This window comes from Labeo rohita, chromosome 9 (genome assembly GCF_022985175.1).
Source record: "Labeo rohita strain BAU-BD-2019 chromosome 9, IGBB_LRoh.1.0, whole genome shotgun sequence".
NCBI classification, from domain to species: Eukaryota; Metazoa; Chordata; class Actinopteri; order Cypriniformes; family Cyprinidae; genus Labeo; species Labeo rohita.
The window spans coordinates 32360436-32385245 of record NC_066877.1 but is presented as its reverse complement, the minus strand read 5'-3'; the positions used below and the strand labels follow the sequence as shown (position 1 = coordinate 32385245).

At 32.3% G+C, this 24810-nt stretch overlaps 2 protein-coding genes across 2 annotated transcripts in view; one reads left to right on the top strand and one right to left on the bottom strand.

The window, feature by feature from the left end:
* The first annotated feature begins 744 nt into the window (after window positions 1–744).
* On the top strand, window positions 745–7336 carry rdh1 (retinol dehydrogenase 1). Its single transcript, XM_051118743.1, has 5 exons — window positions 745–1112; window positions 3852–4188; window positions 4867–5125; window positions 6026–6189; window positions 6504–7336. The coding sequence occupies exons 1-5, from the start codon at window positions 1110–1112 to the stop codon at window positions 6719–6721; spliced, it is 981 nt and encodes a 326-aa protein (XP_050974700.1). The 5' UTR covers window positions 745–1109; the 3' UTR covers window positions 6722–7336.
* A 3039-nt stretch (window positions 7337–10375) lies between these two features.
* The window catches only part of lrp2a (low density lipoprotein receptor-related protein 2a), a 128505-nt gene continuing 114070 nt past the window's right edge, over window positions 10376–24810 (bottom strand). Inside the window, 15 exon segments of the mRNA XM_051118431.1 lie at window positions 10376–10981; window positions 12465–12536; window positions 12621–12737; window positions 12836–12943; window positions 14273–14399; window positions 17148–17265; window positions 17464–17531; window positions 18238–18328; window positions 18536–18655; window positions 20071–20250; window positions 20326–20546; window positions 21825–21953; window positions 22065–22230; window positions 23554–23697; window positions 23829–23960. Of these exon segments, the coding sequence (XP_050974388.1) occupies window positions 10811–10981; window positions 12465–12536; window positions 12621–12737; window positions 12836–12943; window positions 14273–14399; window positions 17148–17265; window positions 17464–17531; window positions 18238–18328; window positions 18536–18655; window positions 20071–20250; window positions 20326–20546; window positions 21825–21953; window positions 22065–22230; window positions 23554–23697; window positions 23829–23960 (1964 nt within the window). The 3' untranslated portion in view covers window positions 10376–10810.

The following is a 24810-nucleotide window of genomic DNA, read 5'->3' as shown; positions in this document are numbered from 1 at the left end:
CTGCAGCGATGTAGGACGATTTTAAAGTTGGATAAGAAAATAAGATGGGAGTTTTTAGGCGTACCCTAACTGTCATGACCGGAAAAAAACAATTCATACAGAGCCAGACGAAACAAGCGTTTGAGGTTAAAAAGTATATAAATTGTAATTAAAAACAAAAAACAAACGTTTCGCTAGATAAGACCACTTTTCCTCGGCGGGGATCATTTGGAGCCATTTGAAGCTGCATTTAAACTGCATTTTGGAAGTTTCAATTTGGGGGCACCATAGAAGTCCATCATATGGAGAAAAATCCTGAAATGTTTTCCTCTAAAAAAATAATTTCTTTACAACTGAAGAAAGAAAGAAATGGACATCTTGGATGACAAGGGGGTGAGTACATTATCTGTAAATTTTTGTTCTGGAAGTGAACTAATCCTGAACTTATCCTAATGGATATAATTTTCCAGATTTCTGGAAAAAAAAAAAGTTGGAAAACACTAAATTATAGAATGACCCACATGTAAATCAGTTAAAACGTTATTGTATATATTTACAACATTGAATTTAAATAAAAACAAAATTTTAAAATGTTTTCTGTAACATTTTTGCAAGGTTTCATTTTTCCTGTAATATTTTCTAGATCACAAAAAAAAAAAAAAAAAAAAATCCTTAATTTTACAGCATTTTAAAGTTTTCCAGAATATTAAACCAGTGGCATGATTATGTAAGCACATAATTGAATACCTTTCAGAAAATGTTTATATAACATTCAGTGTTACTATTATCGCTATTAATTTGTTAACCATCGCCTAACTAACTGTTATTCAATCAGCTAAATCCAAACCTGACAAAAGTGTAATTTCACCATCTATTTTGTCCACTGTGCTGCACAAACCAAACATTGAATGTTTAGATGCCAAACTAGGCCACAGGGTTTCTTGCACAACCTCAGTGACGTTTATTGCGTGTGGTGCTCCTGTTCACAAGAGACCTTTGACCCTGAAATTGTTTTGCGGCCCTTGAGCTCTTCAGCACAGCGGGATCAGGACAGGACTGGGAATCGGGAGTTCAAAAACATATAATCTGCTGGTTTCCACAGTGAAGGAGTTTTGACATCTGCACTAGTCATGGTATGTGAGTCAGTTATGAATACAATAACATAATTTTTGTCTTTTTTTTATGAATGTATAAAGCATATTAGGAAGCAATGCATGCATGATTTGTTAATGAACATTTCGGTGTTCAAGGCTATAAATGATTTTTGCAATAAATCATTGGCAGAGATAAGAGGGAACATGCAGTAGTTGGTGCGACGCCACCTAGTGGCTGTTGAATGAGTTGTCTACAATTAGGCTACATGTTTTTATGTAGCATTTCGATTTAATAGATTAATAGGTTAAGCGTTTCTGTACAAGCCAACCTTCTATATTCATATTATTCAAATTGCAGGGACAATCTCTACACAGTTTTACAATACATAATATAATATAATATAATATAATATAATATAATATAATATAATATATAATACATGATTTAATGGAGGGAAATAGTTGTATTAAACTGCAAGATTTAATTTTGCATTAAGCCAATAAGAAGAGAAGACTAAAGAGGACGTGCTTAATTGTCATAAATATATGCTTAATTAATTTAAAGAAAATGTAAACGCTTTTTTGTGAGAATCAGACAGCCAGGCATTGTAACGATATTGTATTTCTCCATTTGACCGCAAGGTCGTGCTCTATAATCAATTTTGCTCTGGTCAGTTCCAATGGAAGTTTGTGTGTATAAACTTTGGCAGGGTTGCACGATAACCTCATTTAATTAATAAACAGGAATCTGACGGCAACACACTTTCAGTCCAGTGAGGACGCCAAAGGTTAATTTAAATTTAACCTTTTGTCTCGAAGTGTTATTTATCACAGCTTTTGTTCTCCTGTCTCTTCTTTAAAAGTTAATAAAGTTGATCTCTAGGTTCTTCTGGACTCTGTTCTGGTGAGAATGTACACAGTGTCTCTTAAAACTAACCTGGAAAAAATATAAAAATGATAAAAATAAATGCATGAATACATACATATCTTGATAAAATTGTACTTAAAATGTATATAAATAAAATAAATAAAAAATAACAAAAAATAAAAGTTAAAAAATAATAACATACAATTCTAAGTATGATCCAAATTAACTAAATTAATAAAGTATATATATATATATACTGCTGTTCAAATGTTTGGGCTCAGTAAGATTTTTAATGTTTTTAATTGATTTTCGAATTGATTGAAACTTGTTTGACCAATAATACAGAAAAAAAATGTAAAATATTATTGCAACTTAAAATAATACTTTTCTATTTTAATATACTTTAAAATAGATTTTTTTTTGTGATCAAAGCTGAATTTTCAGCATCATTACTAAGGAAATCAGTACTGAAAACAGTTCAAATGAACCTGGAAAAAAAAATTAAAATGATCAAAATAAATCCATAAATACATACATATTTTGATAAAATCTTACTTAAAATGTATTTAAATAAAAAAAAAAGAATTAAAAATAACAAAAAATAGAAGTTCAAAAATATTAACACAATTCTATGATCTAAATTAATAAAGATCTATAAATAAACATATATATATATATATATATATATATATATATTTAATGATTTTTTAATTAATTGAAATTTATTTGATCAATAATACAGAATAAAACAGTAAAATTGTGAAATATTATTCCAACTTAAAATAATACTTTTCTATTTTAATATACTTTAAAACTTAATTTATTTTTGTGATCAAAGCTGAATTTTCAGCATCATTACTACAGAAATCAATACTGAAAACAGTTAAAATGAACCTGGAAAAAAAATAAAAATGATCAAAATAAATCCATAAATACATACATATCTTGATAAAATTTTACTTAAAATGTATTCAAATAAAAAAAGAACTAAAAATAACATAAAAAATACTTTAAAAAATATTAACATACAATTCTATGATCTAAATTAATAAAGATCTATAAATAAACGTTTAATATATATATATATACACACACACACACACACACACACACACACATATATATATATATATTTTAATGATTTTTGAATTAATTGAAATTTATTTGATCAATAATACAGAATAAAACAGTAAAATTGTGAAATATTATTCCAACTTAAAATAATACTTTTCTATTTTAATATACTTTAAAACTGAATTTTCTTATTTCTGTGATCAAAGCTGAATTTTCAGCATCATTACTACAGAACCTGTGATGCCTTTTTAAAGATTCTTTGATGAATAAAAAGTTTAAAAGAAAGCATTTATTAAAAATAGAAATCTTTTCTAATAATACTAGTCTAGTCTTTACTATCGAATCCCGAATAAAGCATCACAGGTTAAAAAAAACAAACAAAACTAAATTAATTAATCTTAATAAAAAAAAACCCTAAACGTAAAAAAGCCCTAAAAACTAAATAGATAAATAAATTAATTTGAAAAAAAAAAAGGGCAGTATGACTGTTTTCAACACTGATATTTAATCAGTTTATTAAGAATGATTTCTGAAGGATCATGTGACACTGAAGACTGGAGTAATGATTCTGAAAATTCAGCTTTGCATCACATGAATAAATTATATTTATTCATCCAGTTTTTCCATCAAAGAAATGCATTCTTGATGAGCAGAAGAGACTTAAAAAAAAAAAAACATTAAAATCTTATTTTTAACTTATATTCATTGAGTATTTCTGTGCAGCGTTTTTGTGCACTACTAAGTGAACTACTGGCATTTTTTCCTGGTAAACCATCATAGAACAACTGTAAAGGTCAGTGTTTATTCAGCACAGCTTCATCCATCTCCACCCGCAGGTGTTCCTCTGCGCGGATCTGCTGTGCTGCTGGTGTTCTCTGGCCGCTCTGGCGCTCATCGCCGCGGTCTGGTTCTTCCGAGACTCCCGTCAGATCACCGGCATCCACGAGAAGCACGTCCTGGTGACGGGCTGCGATAGCGGCTTCGGAAACCTCGCGGCGCGGCAGCTCGACCGGCGGGGTTTTCATGTAATCGCCGCGTGTCTCACGGAACCTGGTGCCTCCAGATTGCGCGCCGCGGCCTCCCCCAGACTGAAGACGCTTCTGCTCAATGTTACCGACAGCGCGAGCATCGAGCGCGCGCTTGAGCGCGTGCGCAGCGAGACCAGGGAGAGAGGTGAGACGGACAGTCAGATAGGGTGCCAGCTAGAGTCAAGCACAGCAGGAGATAAAGCCGAGATACAGGCACTTTGACGACCACACAGCCCTCAGACCAACTCATAAATCTGCAACTCTTGGACAGGCGCTTTTAGTTGACCTGGAGGAGCATCTTCAGCCAAATGCCATTCTCATACCAAAGCTGCATCATTTATTATAGAATGACTTACTTTCCTTGTAATAGGCTATACCTGACATGTATGCACACTTCAGTGACCTTTGAACTTAAAGGGAAAAATTAATATTAGCTGACAGTTTACTCACCTTCAGGCCATCTAAGATGTAGATGAGTTTGTTTCTCTATCAGAACAGAGTTTTGGAAGTTTAGCATTGAATCGCTTGCCCACCAACAGATCCTCTGCAGTGAATGGGTGCCGTCAGAATGAGAGTCCAAACAGCTGATAAAAACATCACAAGTAATCCACAACATGCAACATGCAAACATGCAGCTTTTCACTTCACAAGATGTTAATTGATGGACTGGAGTGGTGTGGATTACTTGTGATGTTTTTATCAGCTGTTTAGACTCTCATTCTGACGGCACCCATTCACTGCAGAGCATCCATTGGTGAGCAAGTAACGCAATGCAGTGTGGTTTGCACGTACACTACATTTCTTATTTTTTCTCTCGCGTCAGGTCTGTGGGGTTTGGTGAACAATGCGGGCATCTCGATTCCCATCGGTCCCATGGAATGGATGCAGGTGGAGGACTTTAAGAAGGTTCTGGATGTAAACCTCATGGGTCTTATCGACGTGACCCTGAAGTTTCTTCCTCTGCTGAAAAAGGCTCGCGGTCGGGTGGTAAACGTAGCCAGCATACTGGGCAGAATTTCACTCATCGGGGGAGGATATTGCCTTGCTAAATATGGTGTGGAAGCCTTCTCCGATAGCTTGAGGTATGTCTAGGCATTTAACAAAGACATTAAACTTTGAGCTGTGCCAACAAGATCTTGTAGTATGTAGTGTAATTGTTCTTTATCATACTTTTTAATTCTTGCAATTTAGCTCTTAAAAGATCATCATAGCTTAAATATATTTATGTTTGACTTATTAATAACATATTTTTGATAAATTATTTTATGTATTTATTAAAAGTATTTAAATATAAGTAAATACATATTTTAATAAATGCACTAACAAAAAATCTTTTATATATATATAAAAAAAATTATATTACATTTATTTTTATTTTTTCAAATATAAATACATAAATGCATTTTGTATAATATACAAAACCAGTCATAAGGGTCTGTTTTTTTTTTTTTTTAAATTTGGAATCTGAAGGTGAAAGAAATCAAAATATTGAAAAAAAACTGCCTTTAAACTTTTTGAAGTTCTTAGCAATGCATATTACTAAACAAAAATTAAGTTTTGATATATTTACAGTAGGTACAAAATATCTGTACTGAATATCCTAATGATTTTTGGCATAAAAGAAAAATTGATTATTTTGACCCATACAATGTATTTTTGGCTATTGCTACAAATATACCCGTGCTACTTAAGACTATTGAATAAACACATGCATAAAATGTTTAAAAATATTTTAAAATGACTAAAAATAAAATGCAGCTAACAAGCCAATATTATCATCTGACTTTATTAAAAACAGCCATCAAAATCCATTTTCTAACTATGGCCATCAATCACCACAACATAAGTCTTTCTGAAGTTATCCTTGAAACACTGACATTTCATTAAGTAAAAATTGTTAAACCACACCCATACTTCAGCTTCTTTTAGATTTGCATCTTTACTGTCTCCAAAATAATATTATTCTCTCTTCCTGTTCTCAGGAGAGATATGATGCACTTTGGAGTGAAGGTAAGTATCATTGAACCAGGCTTCTTCAAGACACAAGTAACAAATCTGAACCTTATTGAAGGTGATCTGAAGGAACGGTGGAACATCCTCCCAGCAGAGGTCAGGAGAAGCTACGGAGACTCATACCTGCAGGACTGTGAGTGCTTCAGATGTCATATCAATGTTGATTTGCAACACTACGTTAGAATTTAGAGATTTATATCATGATGCATTTAAAGGAATAATTCATGTAAACATGCACTCATCTTGTTTACCATTAACATGTTGGTTATTCAATGCCTCAATACTCTAAAAATACACTGCACACATATATATTGGGTAAAATAGTTCATTTTTTATTATATTAAAAGATTTTTCACCATGTTTTGGAGCAGAGGCTCAAGTGATGATGTTATTGTACTGAATGAAACAATGTGACATGTCTGCATTTCTTTCAATCTTTTCCTCCAGATATAAAAGTGCAGGAGTTCTCCATGAAGATGCTGGCTAGCAGCGACCTTTCCAAAGTGACGTCATGCATGCAGCACGCTCTTTCAGCACGTTATCCCCGAACGCGCTACAGCGCAGGCTGGGACGCCAAGTTCTTCTGGATTCCCCTCTCGTACCTGCCTACATGTATAACAGACACCTTCACCAACATTATGATGCCTTCCGTGAAGGAGAGCTAAATTACTGAAAATGGCATTACAGCTCAACATATCATCTTGTTTGTGAATATTTGTCTTTGAAATTGTGATTGCTGATGCAACAAATACCACACAGCCATGCATCTTTAAAAAAAAAATCTGCTGATTTGCAAAATAGGCCTAATACTACTGATAAAAATCAGCAAGTGAGTTCATCATGTACAGCAGTTAAATGTTAGAAGTTTTATATCATTTTTACTTACAATCTTGGCATAAAAGGCATAAAAGAAGGTCTTCAGAATCATTCATATATGTGAAAATGGGCTTTGAGTTGAACAAATGGTTGCAGCCTGACTCCTAGTAAGATGGGAAAAATGTATGTGGCAGTTTTTCTGCCGATTAAGGGAAAATACACTACTTCTTCACATTACAAATAGTTGTTGAAAGCAAAAATGCTATGAATTGCATCATATTTTGTGACAAAGTGATGTATGGAGCAAAACAGGCACTGTTTTTGCAATCAGCACCTCAAAAAAATAAAAAAATATTGAATTTCATTCAGCAAATATGATGCAGGGCAAATATGATGCAAATAAATATACCTTTTATATATTGTTGCATTTTCTATGAATAAAGTACCCTTTGGTGTCCCACAATGCATTGATTCATTCATGTATGTTTTCTTTTTCTTTGTTTTTAAAGGAGAAGTCTACTTTCAGAACAACAACTTACAAATAATGTGGTCACCCCGTTCACCCCGTCAAGGATGTTTATGTCTTTCTTTCTTTAGTCGTAAAAAAAATGTTTTTTGAGGAAAGCATTTCAGCATTTTTCTCCATATAATAGACTGATATGGTGCCCTGATTACGAACGTCCAATATGCAATTTAAATGCAGCTTCAAACAATCCCAGATGTGGTTCTAAATGATCCCAGCAGAGAAAGAAGGGTCTTATCTAGTGTTACAATCGGTTATTTTAATAAAAATAATACAATTTATATACTTGTTAAAGCCAAACGTTAATCTTGTCATACTCTGCCTGGACTGTTTTTGATCCTGTTCATGACAGTTAGTATTGGTTAGTTAGTATTTAGTATGACAGTACTAATATTGGTTAAACTAGCAAACCTGTGTCAAGAGTGGATTAACTGACTGTCAACAGTGTTACACAAGTATTATTGCTGCAAAATTTAACTAAAACTTATATTATGTTTGTGAAAATATATTTCTAAACATACCATATGCTCAATAGTTAAAAGCTTCCATGAGTATAGGCCCAAAACATTAATACCATGTCCACACTAATACGTTTTTGTTTGAACACGCATCTTTTTCTCTCAGTTTTTTGAAAACGCTCTCCATTTGAAAACGCCGTTTTCGCGTTGTAGTGTGGACTGTGAAAACAGAGGCTTTTGAAACAGGTGACGCATATTGTACAGATTTATAAGGTCATGTTTGGGTTTTTGGGAAACAGGAAAACGTTTTTCTTCACATAAATTTTCTGGTTCTGGCTTCCGGTCTCATCAGCGTCCAGCTATATTTAGCTGTACAAATCAACTTGTTTAGCTTGACGTTGTAAATTGGTGTGTCTTACCATATTATTTGAATGTATTATGTTAATTATGAACACTCTGGTTTGTAGTGCAAACAGTCTTAGCATTTACTGCATGTTGTTATTCTTCTCGTTATTTGAGTGGCTAATAAACCAAAAGTCTCGCCTATATTGGCTTACTTCCACATTAAAGAATAAGATGGATAGCAGGAAAAGTTCTTTACATACATTAAAGGTTCTTTGGAGGACGAGAAATGGACCTCAAAGCTCAAGCACACGTCCACTGACCTCCAAACAACAAACCAATCTTTTTTGCCCCCACATTATTTTCTTCATATTTTCACAAAACACACAGACGCATTCCTCACTCACATCTTTAAACCTATGAAACAACACCATATTTTGGATGGTTTTTAAAGGCATCTCTGTGACCAGTATCACCTGTCTTCACTAATTAACCCAACCCACTTCATTTAGCCCATTAGTACCATATGTGATCCTGAACCACAAAACCAGTTTTTTAAATGAAGATTTATACATCATCTGAAAGCTGAATACATAAGCTTATGGTTTGGTTTGTTAGGACAATATTTGGCCAAGATACAACTATTTGTACATCTGGAATCTGAGGGTGCAAAAAAATCTAAATATTGAGAAAATCGCCTTTAAAGTTGTCCAGATTAAGTTCTTAGCAATGCATATTACTAATCAGCCATTTAGTTTTGATATATTTACGGTAGGAAATTTACAAAATGTCTTCATGGAACATGATCTTTACTTAATATCCTAATGATTTTTGGCATAATAGAAAAATCAATCATTTTGACCCATACAATGTATTGTTGGCTATTGCTACAAATATACCCGTGCTACTTAAATATAATAAATTTAATATAATGTTGACCTTAATATTTTATGCTTTAATGGATAAAATGTGTATCTGTTGTACATAAATAAAGATTTCACCATTTCTTATAAAAAAAAACAATTTATTTGATTTTTCACAGCAGCATTAATTTGTTTCCAGTTCTTTCTATAGTCACATATCAGCTTGTCAAGATGAATAAATTCATAATATTCATTTTTACCAGTCATTAATATATAAAATCATTTAAAATATATTGACTTCACTGCCCATGCACTTCATCAGATGGGAAAGTAAATATGAAAAGCCCTTGAAACGCTGATGGGACATCAGAGATCTCCAAATATCACAGTCATAATCACATGCATATAAACTGGGTGATTTCAAGTATTATTTGAATATATAAAACACAAGTGGTGTGTTACAGCAGAATATGTCACTGCATTATCATATTTTCAGACTTTCTTTAATCAGAGTCCCTTTCTCTGGAGTAGTTCACCATTTCTGTCATTATTTCCTCACCCTGATGTGATTTGAAATCCATAGCTGTTATTTTAAGGAAAATAATCAGCTCTTTCGTACGCATTTCAGTGTCTGTTCCTTATACAAAGTTATTGTATACTATCAGAAGACTTAAAATATAATGTCATATAAACTAGTTTTATGATATTTTATGGAGCGGGTGAGTACTGATTTTTCATTTTTAAGTGAACTATTCCTTTAATAGCACTCAGTAGATTTTCTCATGACTGATATTTTGGACGTTTTTGCTCTTTTCTTAAATCTGGCCACTCCACAAATGAGGTATATGTACGTAAGTGATGCATATAAGCTGTTTTTTCTCAGGTGCGAAAACTGCTTAAAGGAATAGTTCACCAAAAAATTGGAAGCTTTTTGTGGATTATGAACTTGTATTTAAGCTGAAAGCAATGATTTGAAGGTAAAAACATCTTAATAATGGATTTGTTTCTTATAAACACAGAGCTTTTCATTTTTAAAGGCATTAAATGATGGATTAGAGTGGTGTGGATGACTTGCGGATTTTTGTGATGCTTTTATCAGCTGTTTAGACTCTCATTCTGACAGCACCCATTCACTGCAGTGGATCCATTGGTGAGCAAGTGGTGTAATGCTACATTTCTCCAAATCTGATGAAGAATTCATATGAAGAAACAAACTCATCTAGATCTTGGATGGCCTGAGGGTGAGTAAATATTGAGCAAATGTTCATTATTGGGTGAACTATTCCTTTAAGAATAATCAGATTAAATGGCAAAGTCTCAGGTGGCTCTCAAAGCACTTTTACTCAGTGTCGTTGGCATATTTGTATGTGTGCGAATCTCCAGGAATAAGAAATAATTTTTTAAAATAACGTCTGACCGGAGGATATTATCAAACAAAATCTTTTCAATTTACAAATGTACAAAATATTCATAACATTCTCCTTCAGCAGCATCAGTGCAAAGATATACAAATATGACGTCACAATAATAATAAAAAAGAATCATACAACATGAATTGGCATACAAAGTATCAGAAGGCAAAGTCTCTGTAGGCTATACAAACATTTCATCTATTCTCATCTATACTTTTTTTTCTTTCAAAAATAATCTTAAATTGATTTCTGTCGTATGCAGGCTGCATATAAAAATAGATTCTGTGCAAAGGGAGTGTTTCTTTGTATTTTCCCATGTGTGTGTTGGTGTGTCTGATGCTCATATTTCACTGTCCTCTTTAACCAGGTTGGCCGTGTCTCTGAAGGTGTCCTCCGTGGGTGAATAGGCGCTGAGTTTCTCTCGTTTCTGGGGTTTGGGAGGAGGAACGAAAGGAGACGGCTGTGATGAAGAGCTGGCGTCTGTAGCTCCATGCGTCTGCTCATCCTGCATCTGACACAAACAAAGACAGCATGAACTTTAACATTAGTGACCACATGCGTATCATTCTCACATTAAGACCTAAATTCAGGTTAAAACTTTATGAAAATAGCATTTGCATGCTAGTTCAGCTACTAGAACATTCCTGTTCACTAGTGATGGTTTATTACAATGCATTTTAGTAATTATGTGCTGTACTTGAATGAGGATTAATGGGCTGATTAATGGCAAACGCACACAAAAGCGCCAGTGTTATTTTAGTATCATTTATATATTATTATAGTTCATTTAAAAAAAAAAAAAATTAATGTTACATTTTTAGTCAATTTTTTAAAATAAGTCTAGTTTTAGTTTTTTGTTTATTTAGTTTTTAGTTAATTTATATGAATGAAAATGAGAAATGTTGCCTTGGGAAGTAGCTGAAATAAAATAAGTTTAAAGGGGTCATCGGATGCTAAGTTGACTTTTACATGTTGTTTGAACATTAATGTGTGTTGGCAGTGTATGTACGAATCTACCCTATAATGATAAAAATCCATGCAGTGGTTTTTAATTAAACTGTAAAAATAATATCCCCTTTTTCAAATCAAGCCATTCTCAGATGCCTGTCGGTGTAGCGTCACACTGACAGAGTCAGATCCAAGATCTTACAGAAGACCCGCCTTAAATCAGCTGTAACAATCCGACCTCCATTGTTTAGATGCCGGAGCAGGGATGTAAGTTAGACAAGAATATAGTAAAATTTTGAAGTATTTTTTACTATTTGAATATATTTTAAAATGTAATTTATTAATGTGATTTCAAAGCTGAATTTTTAGCACCATTACTCCAGTCACATGGTCCTTTAGAAATTTTTCTAATATTATGATTTGCTACTCAAAAAACATAATAATTATTATTATTAACATTATTTTTATTATTTTTATGTTGAAAAAAGTTGAGTATATTTTCCTCTCTGTTTCTCTGATGAATAGAAAGTTCAGAAAAACAGTTTTTTTGTGAAATAATAATATTTTGTAACATTATAAATGTCTTTATATATATACACTGATCCCAAGCTTTTGAATTGTACAGTGTATAATGTCACAAAAACTTTATATTTCAGATAAATGCTGATCTTTGGATCTTTCTGTTCATCAAAGAATCCTGAAAAAATGTACTTACCTGTTTTAAATATTAACAATAATAATATGAAATGTTTCTTGAGCAGGAAATCAGAATATTAGAATGATTTCTGAAGGATCATGTGACACTGAAGACCGGAGTAATGATGCTGAAAATGTATCTTTGATCCCAGGAATAAATTACATTTTAAAATATATTCAAATAGAAAACAGTTATTTTAAATAGTTAAAAACATTAAAAATCTTATATAGTTTTAGTTTTTAGTTCCCAATATAGTCTTAGCTTTAATATGCATATAAATGTGTGTAATATTCATTGTTCTGCAATAAAAACAATCATTATGTATTTGAAGCTATGACTTGCTACTCACCTCTGCATATGTAGGGTTTTCAAATGTTGTGCTTGGCTTCAGTTTTCGTTTAAAGAAACTCCATTTGGACTCCTGCAATAAAATAAACATGATTACATGACAGAGAAAAAACAGGAAATAACGGATAACTGTGGACAAACGTTTAGATGTTCCCACCTGTGCGGTGGTTTGCTCTACAGGTTCGCTCTTCACCTCCACTGCCTGTTCGTGAGTGTTATACGTCGGGTTTGAGAAGTTATTCTCCACTTGGTCACCGCTGACGTTCACAGTCACCTGTATGAAGCAAAGAAACAGATCAGGTCAAACATGTCTGGTTTTTACCATGAGCAGTGTCTAGAAGGTTATGAAAGGCTTTCTAGAAGGAAACACACCTGTGTGGCATGTATCACTGCAGGATCGCTGGATGGGCCGGCAGCAGTCGAGTACAGAGGATTCTCAAATGTGACTGGCTGCCTACCAGAGTCTGCGAAATTCTCATCCTAATAATGACAAATGAAGAATTCAGATCAGACAAAAAGAAAATGTCGTAGATAAATATTTCCAGTAGTTGTTATATGTTAAATTGAGATTTATGCATCATCTGAAAGCTGAATAAATAAGATTTCCATTGATTTGTTATGATAGGACAATATTTGGTCGAAATACTATTTGAAAACCTGGAATCTGAGGGTGCAAAAAAATCTAAATATTGAGAAAATTGCCTTTAAAGTTGTCAAAATAAAGTTCTTAACAATGTATATTATTAATTAAAAATTAAGTTTTCATATATTTACAGTAGGAATTTTACAAAATATCTTCATGAAACATGATCTTTACTTAATTTCCTAATGATTTTTGCCATAAAAGAAAAATCAATAATTTTGACCCATACAATGTATTTTTGGCTATTGCTACAAATATACCCCAGCGACTTAAGACTGGTTTTGTGGTCCAGGGTCACATATATATATCAGTGCTACTGCCCACAGACAGCTATAGACAAATATCAGTCAGGTCAATATTTTGGGCACTTACAATCTAAGATTATCACCTTGTTTACTTTGTAATACATAGAAGCTATTTGTTGTTCAAAAATTTGGGGTCAGTTAGATTTTTTGTAATGTTTCTGAATGTCTCTTTTGCTCACTGAGGCTGTATTTATTTGATCCAAAATATAGTAAAACAGTAAAAAATGTGAAATATTATTACAATTAAAACAGACTGTTTTCTGTGTGAATATGTTTTAAAATTTAATTTATTCCTGTGATCAAATCTGAATTTTCAGCATCATTACTCCAGCCTTTAATGTCACATGATCCTTCAGAAATCATTCTAATATGCTGATTTGCTGCTTAAGAAATATTTCTTATTATTATCAATGTTCAAAACAGTTATGGAATCTCTACTGTCATTTTTATCAATTTAATGCATCTTTGCTGAATAGAAGCATTCATTTCTGTAAAAACCAAAACTTACTGACCCCAAACTTTTGGAAAAACAGCATACCTGTAAGTGTAATTATCATTTCCACTAACATTAAATCAATTATCACTGATTTAATTGTTGTCATCGTCTCATTTGAAAACTTGTATCAGTCAATGAGTACTTTTCACAGAATGTTCTGTAATAAAGTTTCATTGTGATTAATGATACAGCAGAATTCCATTAGAAACAAGTGCCGATATAAGTCTTGGAAATAATGTAACATTAACACTGGGGTCAAAAGGTCAACCAGGGATTTTACGCCTCATAGATAAGTCTGGAAAAAATGTGCTGAGCACATTTAACAATAAAGTTACTGTTAAATTGACACAAAATGCAACATTTACCAGCTGCATCGCCCTGTCGATGAACGACACTCCAAGAGTCTGAGGCTCCAGGTCCATCGTGACATTGTCACCTGAATGAAACGACACTCCATTTCCTGTGTCTGCCGACTTCACCAGGCTGCTCAGACTATGAGAAACAAAAAAACAGACAAAAATTAACAAAAATTATACCAACTCAAACACTGTTTTTGCTGTTAAAGAAACACAAAAACATCTTAATCCTCTCTTCGATCCAATCTAACGACACAGATACTTCATATTAAAGCACATTAAAACCATCACAATATTGAAGATGTTGCTTAATTATAACATGAATATTCAATATAACAGAGCCTAAACAGCAGGTTAACTGTAGTAGGTAGCAACCTACAAATCTTTAACCAGATGATGTTTTGATGTTGTGTTACTGTATAAGCAAAGTTCCCAGTTTGGCATTAAAAATCAATAGACAATGGAGAAGATGGCAGGGTTATGAAAGACATGACTGGATAATGAATTACACAAATCTGTTCAAAAGTTTGGGTCTGGAAGATTAGGTTTAGGATTAAGATGAACAGTTTAGGCCTATTAAGTGTTACAATTATGCTTTCAATTTTTTAAGTTGTTAAGAATTAAAAGGCCTAGATTGTTGCAGAACTTTAAAAAAAAATTGCAATCTGAATTTAATCATTTTCAAAATATGTAAATAATAAATTAAACTATGAATTTTCATATTAAATACTGCAACATTCATAACTGAATACAGAGGTATTTAAGTGTTACAATTATGCTTTCAATTTTTACACTTTTAACAATTGAGTGTGTGCGACGAGTCCAAAAAAACAAAAAATGAGATAACCATGTGACATTAATTGTATGTGTGAACTTTGTATACAGAAACAGTTTGGGGACATTTTCGCGCGACCAAGAGTCCGCATTTTAAACGTTAAAATAGCGTCACGCGGAAAAACCGCTTATGTCCACAAAGAAGAATGGAGATGCCGCTTGCTGTCATGTCCGCTTCGGGGACATTAAAAGGCAAAACCTCGGCAAAAAAAAGAGAGCCGACATGACCAAATGGAAGGACAGAGTAAGGAAGGCTTTGAGGGATGCTGGAAAACCATATTTGACTCGAAGAGGAGAACAAAAACCAGGGAAAAATCCACCCAAACTGCTGAGTGGAAGAACCGTATATGTGATGTGATCTCTCTCTCTCTCTCTGAACGCGCTAAACACCGCATAAACAGTTAACCTATCAAAATAAACCACATACCATATATAATAAAGCTGTATTCTTTCATATTTCCCGCCAGTCCTGTGTAAAGTACGGCAAGCAGAGTTTATTTGTTTATATATTTATTTATATCGTGAGACGGCGGAGCGCGAGAACAGTTTGAAGTAGTATATACACAGGTGCGCTGCGCCAGCTTTTCTAAATAAACAACAAGGTGCACTATTGGAGCTATCTAAACATACAAGAAGTGATCAAAGATATCCTATCTGACTAACTTGTTACAGTTATATTTGCGTGTAGCCTAGCCTACTGGGCGTCTACTATAGATCAGTCATGAATAGGTCGAAATGAAAGTTGAGAAAATTATGATATATCTTGTATACCTTATGATATGTTGAATAATATTTAGCTATGATGTATGTCTGCATTGTATTTATTGTTTTTATTTATTTATTTATTGTTTTTTGTTAATAATTCATTGTTATTGCCTGTACTGTAAGAATGTCTATGTATTATACATTGTTCATACTGTATTTTCTGTTTTTAAATAATTATAATAATAATAATAAACTAGAAAGAAATGCTTAATATTAACCTGAAGTTTCTGTTACTGTATTAAAACTAAGATAAAGGAATCAGATCTTTAGTGTTTTAAAGTGATATGATGAACTGGAGTTATACTGTTATTCCACACTAACTGGACATATACCGTTCTTCCACATTTCAGAAATATAAATCACAATAACTTTTGATTTTTAATACTGACACTGAAAAATGTTATCTCCTTAGAATTGAAAAGCTTTTGTTGTCTATTTTCAAGTAAAATAAAAATATATAATATAATGTTCACAATCCAAATGAAAAAAATCTTATTACTCAAAATTTGAAAATATGGACTTGTATGGTTCTTCGTCTCAAGGCCTCAATTAATAGGCCTAGACTGTTGCAGAACTTGACAAAAATTATCAACTTTTTGTGACCCTGGACCACAAAACCAGTCACAAGGGTCAATTTTTTGAAACTGAGATTTATACATCATCTAAAAGCTGAATAAATAAGCTTTCCATTGGTGTATGGTTTGTTAGGACAATATTTGGTCGAGATACAACTATTTGAAAATCTGGAATCTGAGGGTGCAAAAAAATCTAAATATTGAGAAAATCACCTTTAAACACAAATCTGTTCAAAAGTTTGGGTCAGGAAGATTTTTTTTTAAAGAAATGCTTTTATTTAGCAAGGACAGCATATCAGAAAGATTTCTGAAACATCTTTAGACTGGAGTAATGATGCTGAAAATTCAGCTTTGCATTACAGGAATAAATTACATTTTACAATATTTTATAATAGAAAACAGCTATTTTAGATTCTAATAATATTTCACAATATTACCATTTAAAAATCTTAGCAAACCTAAACATTTGAACGGTTGTGTATTTGGACACTCAAGCCATGCTTCAAAATGAGCAAAATACCAAACAAAGCAGCATTTATTTAAAAAAAATAAATAAAGCAAATTTCAAGCAACAATATCGTCAAAATAAGTCATAATCTTTACAATAGATAAACTGTTTATATATTCATACAATGAAAGCATATGTTTTTAAGTGTGGTTTCAAATTATGGCTCAACTGTAGGTAGCTGAGTGGCGTGTTTGTGTTGTACCTGGGCAGTTTAGGCATTGACGGGATGAGAGAGCCGGTGCGCCTGTAGTTGAGGAAAACTCCCACAACCAGAGCTCCAGTAATCAGAATAATAACCACTGCTAACAGGACGGTCACAGCTAAACACACACACACACACACAATATATATAAGAAAACAGTCTCATTATTCTTCATTTGACATTAATAACATGCTAAACGACCTGGTTAGAGTACTCAGAGTGGATAAATAACAGCATCACATTACAAAAGGTGTTTGCTCAAGTTGAAAAAAATTGAACATTTTTGTAACTAATTAACAAGTAAGAGTTTGTTTACCTGTCCCTGCAGGAGCACCTCTAGACCTCCCCATTTCACAGTAACTACCCGAGTAGCCGTATGGACACCTGAGGAGCAAAAACACTGACCCGTTACAGACGATCTACAGTTCAGTTAAAATGGTTTTGACAAAACTGACTTCTCCTTCTACTGTTTGAGACTTACTGCATTTCAGCAGTTTTATTCTAGAAATGGAATTACAATAATGTCATTCCACACATTTGTAATGTTAATAGTTTTTTTTTTTTTCCAGAAATAATAATAATTTAGATTTTCATGACTGTTGCCATATGTATTCATGTTTTCAAATGGATTTATATGTTGCAAAAGTTCAGTCATTTTAGCAGCTTTTTTAAAATTGCAATTTGAATTTAATAATTGTTAAAACATTTAAATAATAAATTAAACTATGAATTTTCATATTAAATATTGTAAGAGTCATTCATCACAAAATACAGAGGTATTGACAAATTTTAAATAAAATACTTATTTTTCACCATAATTTGCAAATAAATTCTTTAAAAATCAGACAATGTGATTTTCTGGATTTTTTTTTCTCATTTTGTCTCTCATAGTTGAGGTATACCTATGATGAAAATTACAGGCCTCTCTCATCTTTTTAAGTGGGAGAACTTGCACAATTGGTGGCTGACTAAATACTTTTTTGCCCCACTGTATCTCAAAATATCAATGAATATATGTTTCCTCATGATAGGAGGCCTATCATCTATCAGAAGGGCAGCTGTAATGCTCTACACCAGCGTTTACACTCACTTGCACTTGGGCTGGTCTCCCTCATCAGTGTAGCATGTTCCTCCGTTCATGCATCTGCATGCAAGCGGCATGGACACCTCTGCCTCAATAGCTGCAGGCGCGAGGCAACGCAACACAGCCACAATGTAATCACATCACAAGTCAAACAATCACTTTCAAAACATCACATGACAGTAATGAAATCATGCAGTATTAGATGCAGCACATGCATGTATGTTATGAAATGGATTGATGGGATGCAATAGCCAATCAGCTCTTCTCACAAACTAACAGCAGTAGGCATGTGTTCATTGCTTACCGGCATCACATTCATTCTTGTTGAAGGCGAGCAGTGTGGAGCCCTGTGGACAGGCACACGTGTATCCACCGGGCCGCAGCAAACACAGGTGACTGCACACACCCTGACACGGGTTCAGCACTGCAAGAGAATGTGAACAGCAATTTACTATTACAGGAATTATCTTCGGCTAAAATAAATATGGTGAAAAAGATATGAGGATCCGGTGCTTTTATTCAGTTTAATTCAGCTCAGCTGTGGTTTCGAGACAGTTGTTCTTGGGTATTAAGACAAATTCAAAACCACTATTATGAAAATGGGTCAAGTAACATGACTGTATATAATATATACAACATATAAAACATATATACATACATATTTATTTGATCCAAAGTACAGCAAAAACAGTACAATTTAGAAATATTTTTACTATTTAAAATAACTGCTTTCCATTTGAATATATTGTAAAATGTAATTTATTCCTGTGATTTCAAAGCTGAATTTTTAGCATCATTACTCCAGTCACATGATCCTTCAGAAATAATTATAATATTCTGATTTTCTGAAAAAAAAAAAAGTTTCTTTGATGAATAGAAAGTTCAGAAGAACAGCATTTATCTGAAATACAAATGTTTTTTAACATTACAAATGTCTTTATCATCACTTTTGATCAATTTAAAGAACGCTTGCTAAATAAAATGATTATATTTTATAGAATATATTAATTCCTATAAAATATTAATTTCTATAATTTCTTTAAATAAATAAATAAATAAATAAATAAACAAATACTGACTCCAAGCTTTTGAATGGTATAGTTTATAATGTTACAAAAGCTTTTTGCAAATATTATATTTATTCCAGAAAAAAAAATTGTAATTATTCTGTTTTTAGTGTCTTTGTTTTTTAATATAGTATTTTAAAATAAAAATGTTATATTAAAAGACAGGAAGAAAGGCACTACAAGTAACTAATTAATATAGCATAAACCAATTAAAATATTATATTAAAAGATAAAAAAAAAATCAGAATTAGGGTTTGTAACGATCCATTTATATATTTATGTATTTATATACCTTATTTGTGTAGTATTTTATTCAATGAATTATCCAAATATAAGCTTTTGAGAAATTTACATTTTGAGAAATTTATGTATCTCAAAATAACAAAACTGAAAACTGAAATCAGAGTGGATAAATAACAGCATAACAAATGTAAAGTTTAAAACAAAATTTAAAACAAATTTAAGTTAGTTTTGTGAAACTATACTACATAAAACATCTGCACAAAACAAAAAACAGCAGATAGGCTGAATGAGATGCAAATTCACTCTCTGACAGCAGGTGGCGCTTATGGAACAGCAGCTATACAGCATTTTCTTGGTTACTGCTGTAAATAAAGCATCTGCGCTCATAATAATTTAATATGCACTATACAGAGGGAAGATGGAGAAAAAAGAATCATCTAAACTTCGATTTCCAACCAGCTCAGCATACATCGTTACACTCCTAGAAACAACACACTGTATTAATGTACTGAAACGTAAGGATTCTCACCTGAGTGGTTGTGCCGGTGCTGCTGGTAGATGCGTACTTGAGTCAGCCAGGGGTTTATGGTCAACACTTTCACCTTATCTCCTTTCCCGAACTTATCTTTCTTCCACACTTCTCCCTTCTCTTTAGTCGTCCAGTACACGTGTCCCTCGAACACATCCAGACTGTAGGGATGACCGATGTCTGCAATAACAACAAATGTAAGAACATTGGCCAGTCAAAAGCTGTTTTTTCAGATGTATCGCGCCAGTGTCTCACCTCCAGATATGATAATTTGCCGGTCTGTTCCATCCGCTTTCATGGATTCAATGATGTTTTCTTTTGAGTCACACCAGTAGATGCGGTTTTCATTCAGGTAGTCAAAAGCTAAGCCAGTTGGCCAGCCCAGATCTTCATCTAACAGCACCTCTCTGTGCTGCCCATCCATCCACGCCACCTCAATCTTGGGCTTTCTGCCCCAGTCGGTCCAGAACATCTTGCTATAACATTTACATGCACAAAAAATGCTCATTAATGACAGCAACGGCCTTAGTTTTGATAAACAGGGGTTCCCACATTTTATGATCAACGAATTTTCAATTATATATTAAGTAGTAAGATTTTTAAGTGACTAAGATTGTTTTTTAAATAAGATACATTTATTTAATTTCCAAGACTTTTCCAGACCTAAAAATCACAATTTTAAAACTTTCATGACCACAGACCCATCTGTGCGGCCCATTACATGTTTTAATTTAAAATTATTAAAAAAATAAATATTGTCATTAAAAACAATACTATTATTATTAATAATAACATAAAATTATTTTTATTATTAGTACTACAATTGAACTGCAAAATAAATGTAAAGGAAAAAAAAGTATTTAATATGTATTTTAAATAGTTTTTATATTAAAAAAACAATACTTTTTAATTTCTTTACATAAGCTGGACACAGGAACAATATATACTCAAAATAACTTTTATAACTTCTGTATTTATTTAATTTCCATGAATTTCTCAGATCTAAAAATCACAATTTAAAAAATTCACGACCATGCATCCCTTGAGGGTGTTTACTATATTTTAAACTCAAAATATAGTAAATATATAGACTAACACACTACCAGTCAAAAGTTTCTGAACAGTATGATTTTTAATGTCTTTAAAGAAGTCTCTTCTGCTCACCAAGCCTGCATTTATTTGATCCAAAGTACAGAAAAAACAGTAAAATTGTAAAATATTTTTACTATTTAAATGAACTGTTTTCCTCTTATATATAATTTAAAATATAATTTATTTCTGTGATTTCAAGCTGAATTTGTAGCATCAATAGCATCAGTTCAGTAATCATTCTAATATTCTAATTTACTGCTCAAAAAAACATTTTTACTATTACTATGTTGAAAACAGCTGAGCAGAATTTTTTTCAGGTTTCTTTGATGGATAGAAAGTTCAGAAGTGTAGAAATGTACTCAACTGTTTTACATATTGATAATAATGAAAAAGGTTTCCCGAACAGCAAATCAGCAAATTAAAATGATTTCTGAAGGATTATGTGATGCTGAAGACTGGAGTAATGATGCTAAAAATTTAGCTTTGATCACAGCAATAAATTATATTTTAAAATATATTCAAATAGAAAGCAGTTCTTTTAGATAGTAAAAATATTTCAATATTTTACTGTTTTTGCTGTACACTGGATAAAAAACAGGCTTGGTGTTTTTAATTTTTAATGTTTTAATCCTAATTGAGCAGTTATATATTCATAATCTTACCCAAGACCAGGATTGACCACAATAGCGGCTGGTTGATCAAGATCACTGTGAATTAACCACTTTCTGTAACGTCCATCCAGTTTTGCCACTTCGATTCTGTTAGTCCCAGCATCTGTCCAGTAAATATGGCTAATGGAAAAGACAAAACACATAGCAGAAGGACTTTTATTTCTCTGGAACTGTCCCAGTAATCATATCAGAGCTCAGACAAATTAAAGTTTAGAAAAGCATTTCACGTACCCTCCAATCCAGTCCACAGCGATGCCGTCAGGGCTGGAGATGTATCTGAGGTTCAGGTCCACCTCCTTTACAGGATTATTTCCATGGTCATCAAACGTGGTCATGTAGGCCCTCTTAATCGCACCGAAATCAGAGCCTCGTCCCAACACCGTCCAGTACACTACACCTAAAAAATGAGGATTTATGCCTTAGTTAGCATTCATAAACCTGATTCAAGAAAAAAGAAGACAATACAATGCAATAGTGACCATGTTTTTAGAAACTTTTGTTAGTTTGGTACAGATTTACAGATTTTGGTACAGATCAAGTCACAAACTAAAACAATGAGCTCCAAGATGAATTGCAACATTACAATCTTTAAGAAGAAGCAGAATATCTCTATAGAAAATGGGAAGGATTTTTTCCTTAACTTCCGGAAACCATTACACTCAGTGTTGTTGTTGTTAAAATAATTTTTGTTAAATGGAAATCAAATAAAATATTAGAAAAAAATATCAACTTAAAACTAAACTAAGCTTAAACTGTGCTAAGATTACTTAAATAAGTAAATAAATAAACAAATAAACAGTTTGTTTAATTAATTATACAATTAATACTAAATTGAAAATTTAAAAATTATAAATAATAAAAATGACTGAAAATGAAAACTAAAAATATAAAAATCAAAGCTAATAATAATAATAAAAAAAAGATTAAATAATCAATAATAACTATAATAGTATATAAATAATAAAGAAATGTATCTATACCCCGTGTTATAATTTTTAACTCAAACAACTAAAAATCATTTTCGTTAAAATTAGTGCTGTCAAATGATTCATCGTGATTAATTGCGAATAATCAGTTTTTGGTTACATAATATATGTGTGTGTACTGTGTATATTTATTATGTATATATATATATCGAACATATGCATGTATATATTTAAGAAAAAAATTTGTAAATACATGTAAATATTTTTAAAATATATACTGTATGTGTGTGTATTTATATATACATACATAATAAATATACACAGTACACACACACATATATTATGTAAACAAAAACGTTTATTTAGGATGTGATTAATTCGTGATTAATCCTTTGACAGCACTAATTAAAATAAAATAAAGCTGAAATAAAATAAAATTCAAATTTTACATAAAAACTTAACCTTAAAAACCTAAACAAAATTTTGAAATGTTATCTTGGGAAATAAAACACTGTTTAAGTTGAAGTACTAAAGTACTGAAGTAAAATAAATGTAAGTAAAAAAAACACCTTAAAACATGATAACAGGAGATAAGGTTATTCAAAAAATAAAATAAAAAATGTAAAATAAAAATAAAATAAAAATAAAATTAATGAAAAAATACTACAATAGTATATAAAATAACCATAGTTCTGCTTTATTGAGCTGTAAATTCTGCTTCACCATGCTGCATCTGCCTCAAAACATTAAACATATGTCATATTAGATGGGATATCCTGTGAATAGTTTCTTACTTAGACCGAGGCCTTCAGGGTCCCAAAGGTAGTCCAGTGCCTGAATGTGCTCAGCATTATCCACGTAATCAGAGTACTGCGCCGATGTGAGATTAAAACGACGGATACGCACGTTATCAGGCAATAACAAGACGGGAGGATTTCCTGAGAAAAAAAATTAAAGATGTCAGAGCTGCCTCCATAAGGAGCTGTTTTCCAAAGATGCATTCAGATTTTCAAATTATAGGCTATAGAGGGTAAAAAAGAAGATAAATAATTTAATTGAAAGGCCTCACCCTCAGCGGCACATTCGACTCCCGGCTGCTCTCCCACTGATCGAAACCCTTCAGCGCAGAAACACTCATAAGTGCCCTTAGTGTTCTTACAAAGCTGCGGGCACGTCCCGTAGATCTCACACTCGTTCACATCTGCAGATGGGTGGAAAACACCTCATATTATACATACAGGAAGCATTTTAATTTATAACAATGTGGTAACATCTCTAAGCTGTGTGCATGCATGGCTGTGCACTTCTTGTGTTTCTTTCAAGTGGGCAGAAAAGCATGCAAAGGACATTAAAAAAGCCCAGCTGCTTTACAGCTGAATTTGACACTGTCAATGAGCTCAATTTAACCAAGGGTTATTATAGTTAAGTAAAACTAAATTTAAAACTAAAAGAATACAAAAACCTTTTTGTTTCTTAAAATAATCCTCAGAATTTCTCAGAATTTAGAACAGTTTAACTTGATACACTAAAATAACTAAAGCTGAAGTTCTTAGCAAAGCATATTACTAATTAAAAATTAAGTTTTGGTATATTTACGGACAGAAACGTACAAAATATCTTTAAGGAACATGACCTTTACTTAATATCGTAATGATTTTTGGTGATAATTCTGACCCATGCAATGTATTTTTGGCTATTGCTACAAATATACCCGTGCAACTCAAGATTGGTTTTGTTTTCAGGGTCACAAATGACTAAAAATGACCAAAACATACAATTTAAAATGAAAATGTGAAAATATAAAAAGAAACCTTATTTAAAATATGAATACAATCAATAATAGTATGTATATAGATACTACAGGTTCTGCAGAGTTCCTTATAGCTGAATTGAATTAGTTTCATAATTTATAAAATTTGCAACATTCACACTGTCTTCTGTAGTGATATTTACAGATAAATTAAAGTTATTTTATAATTGCTGAATTTTGCAAGTGTTATTTCCTGTTTATTTGTGTGAAGCTGCTTTGAATCAACCTATATTCTATAAAG

Bases quoted from the DNA above. Each gene is read 5' to 3' on its own strand.
- rdh1 (XM_051118743.1), top strand. The intron at 4,189-4,866 runs GTGAGACGGACA...CTCTCGCGTCAG, and splicing joins CAGCGAGACCAGGGAGAGAG to GTCTGTGGGGTTTGGTGAAC. The intron at 6,190-6,503 runs GTGAGTGCTTCA...CTTTTCCTCCAG, and splicing joins AGACTCATACCTGCAGGACT to ATATAAAAGTGCAGGAGTTC.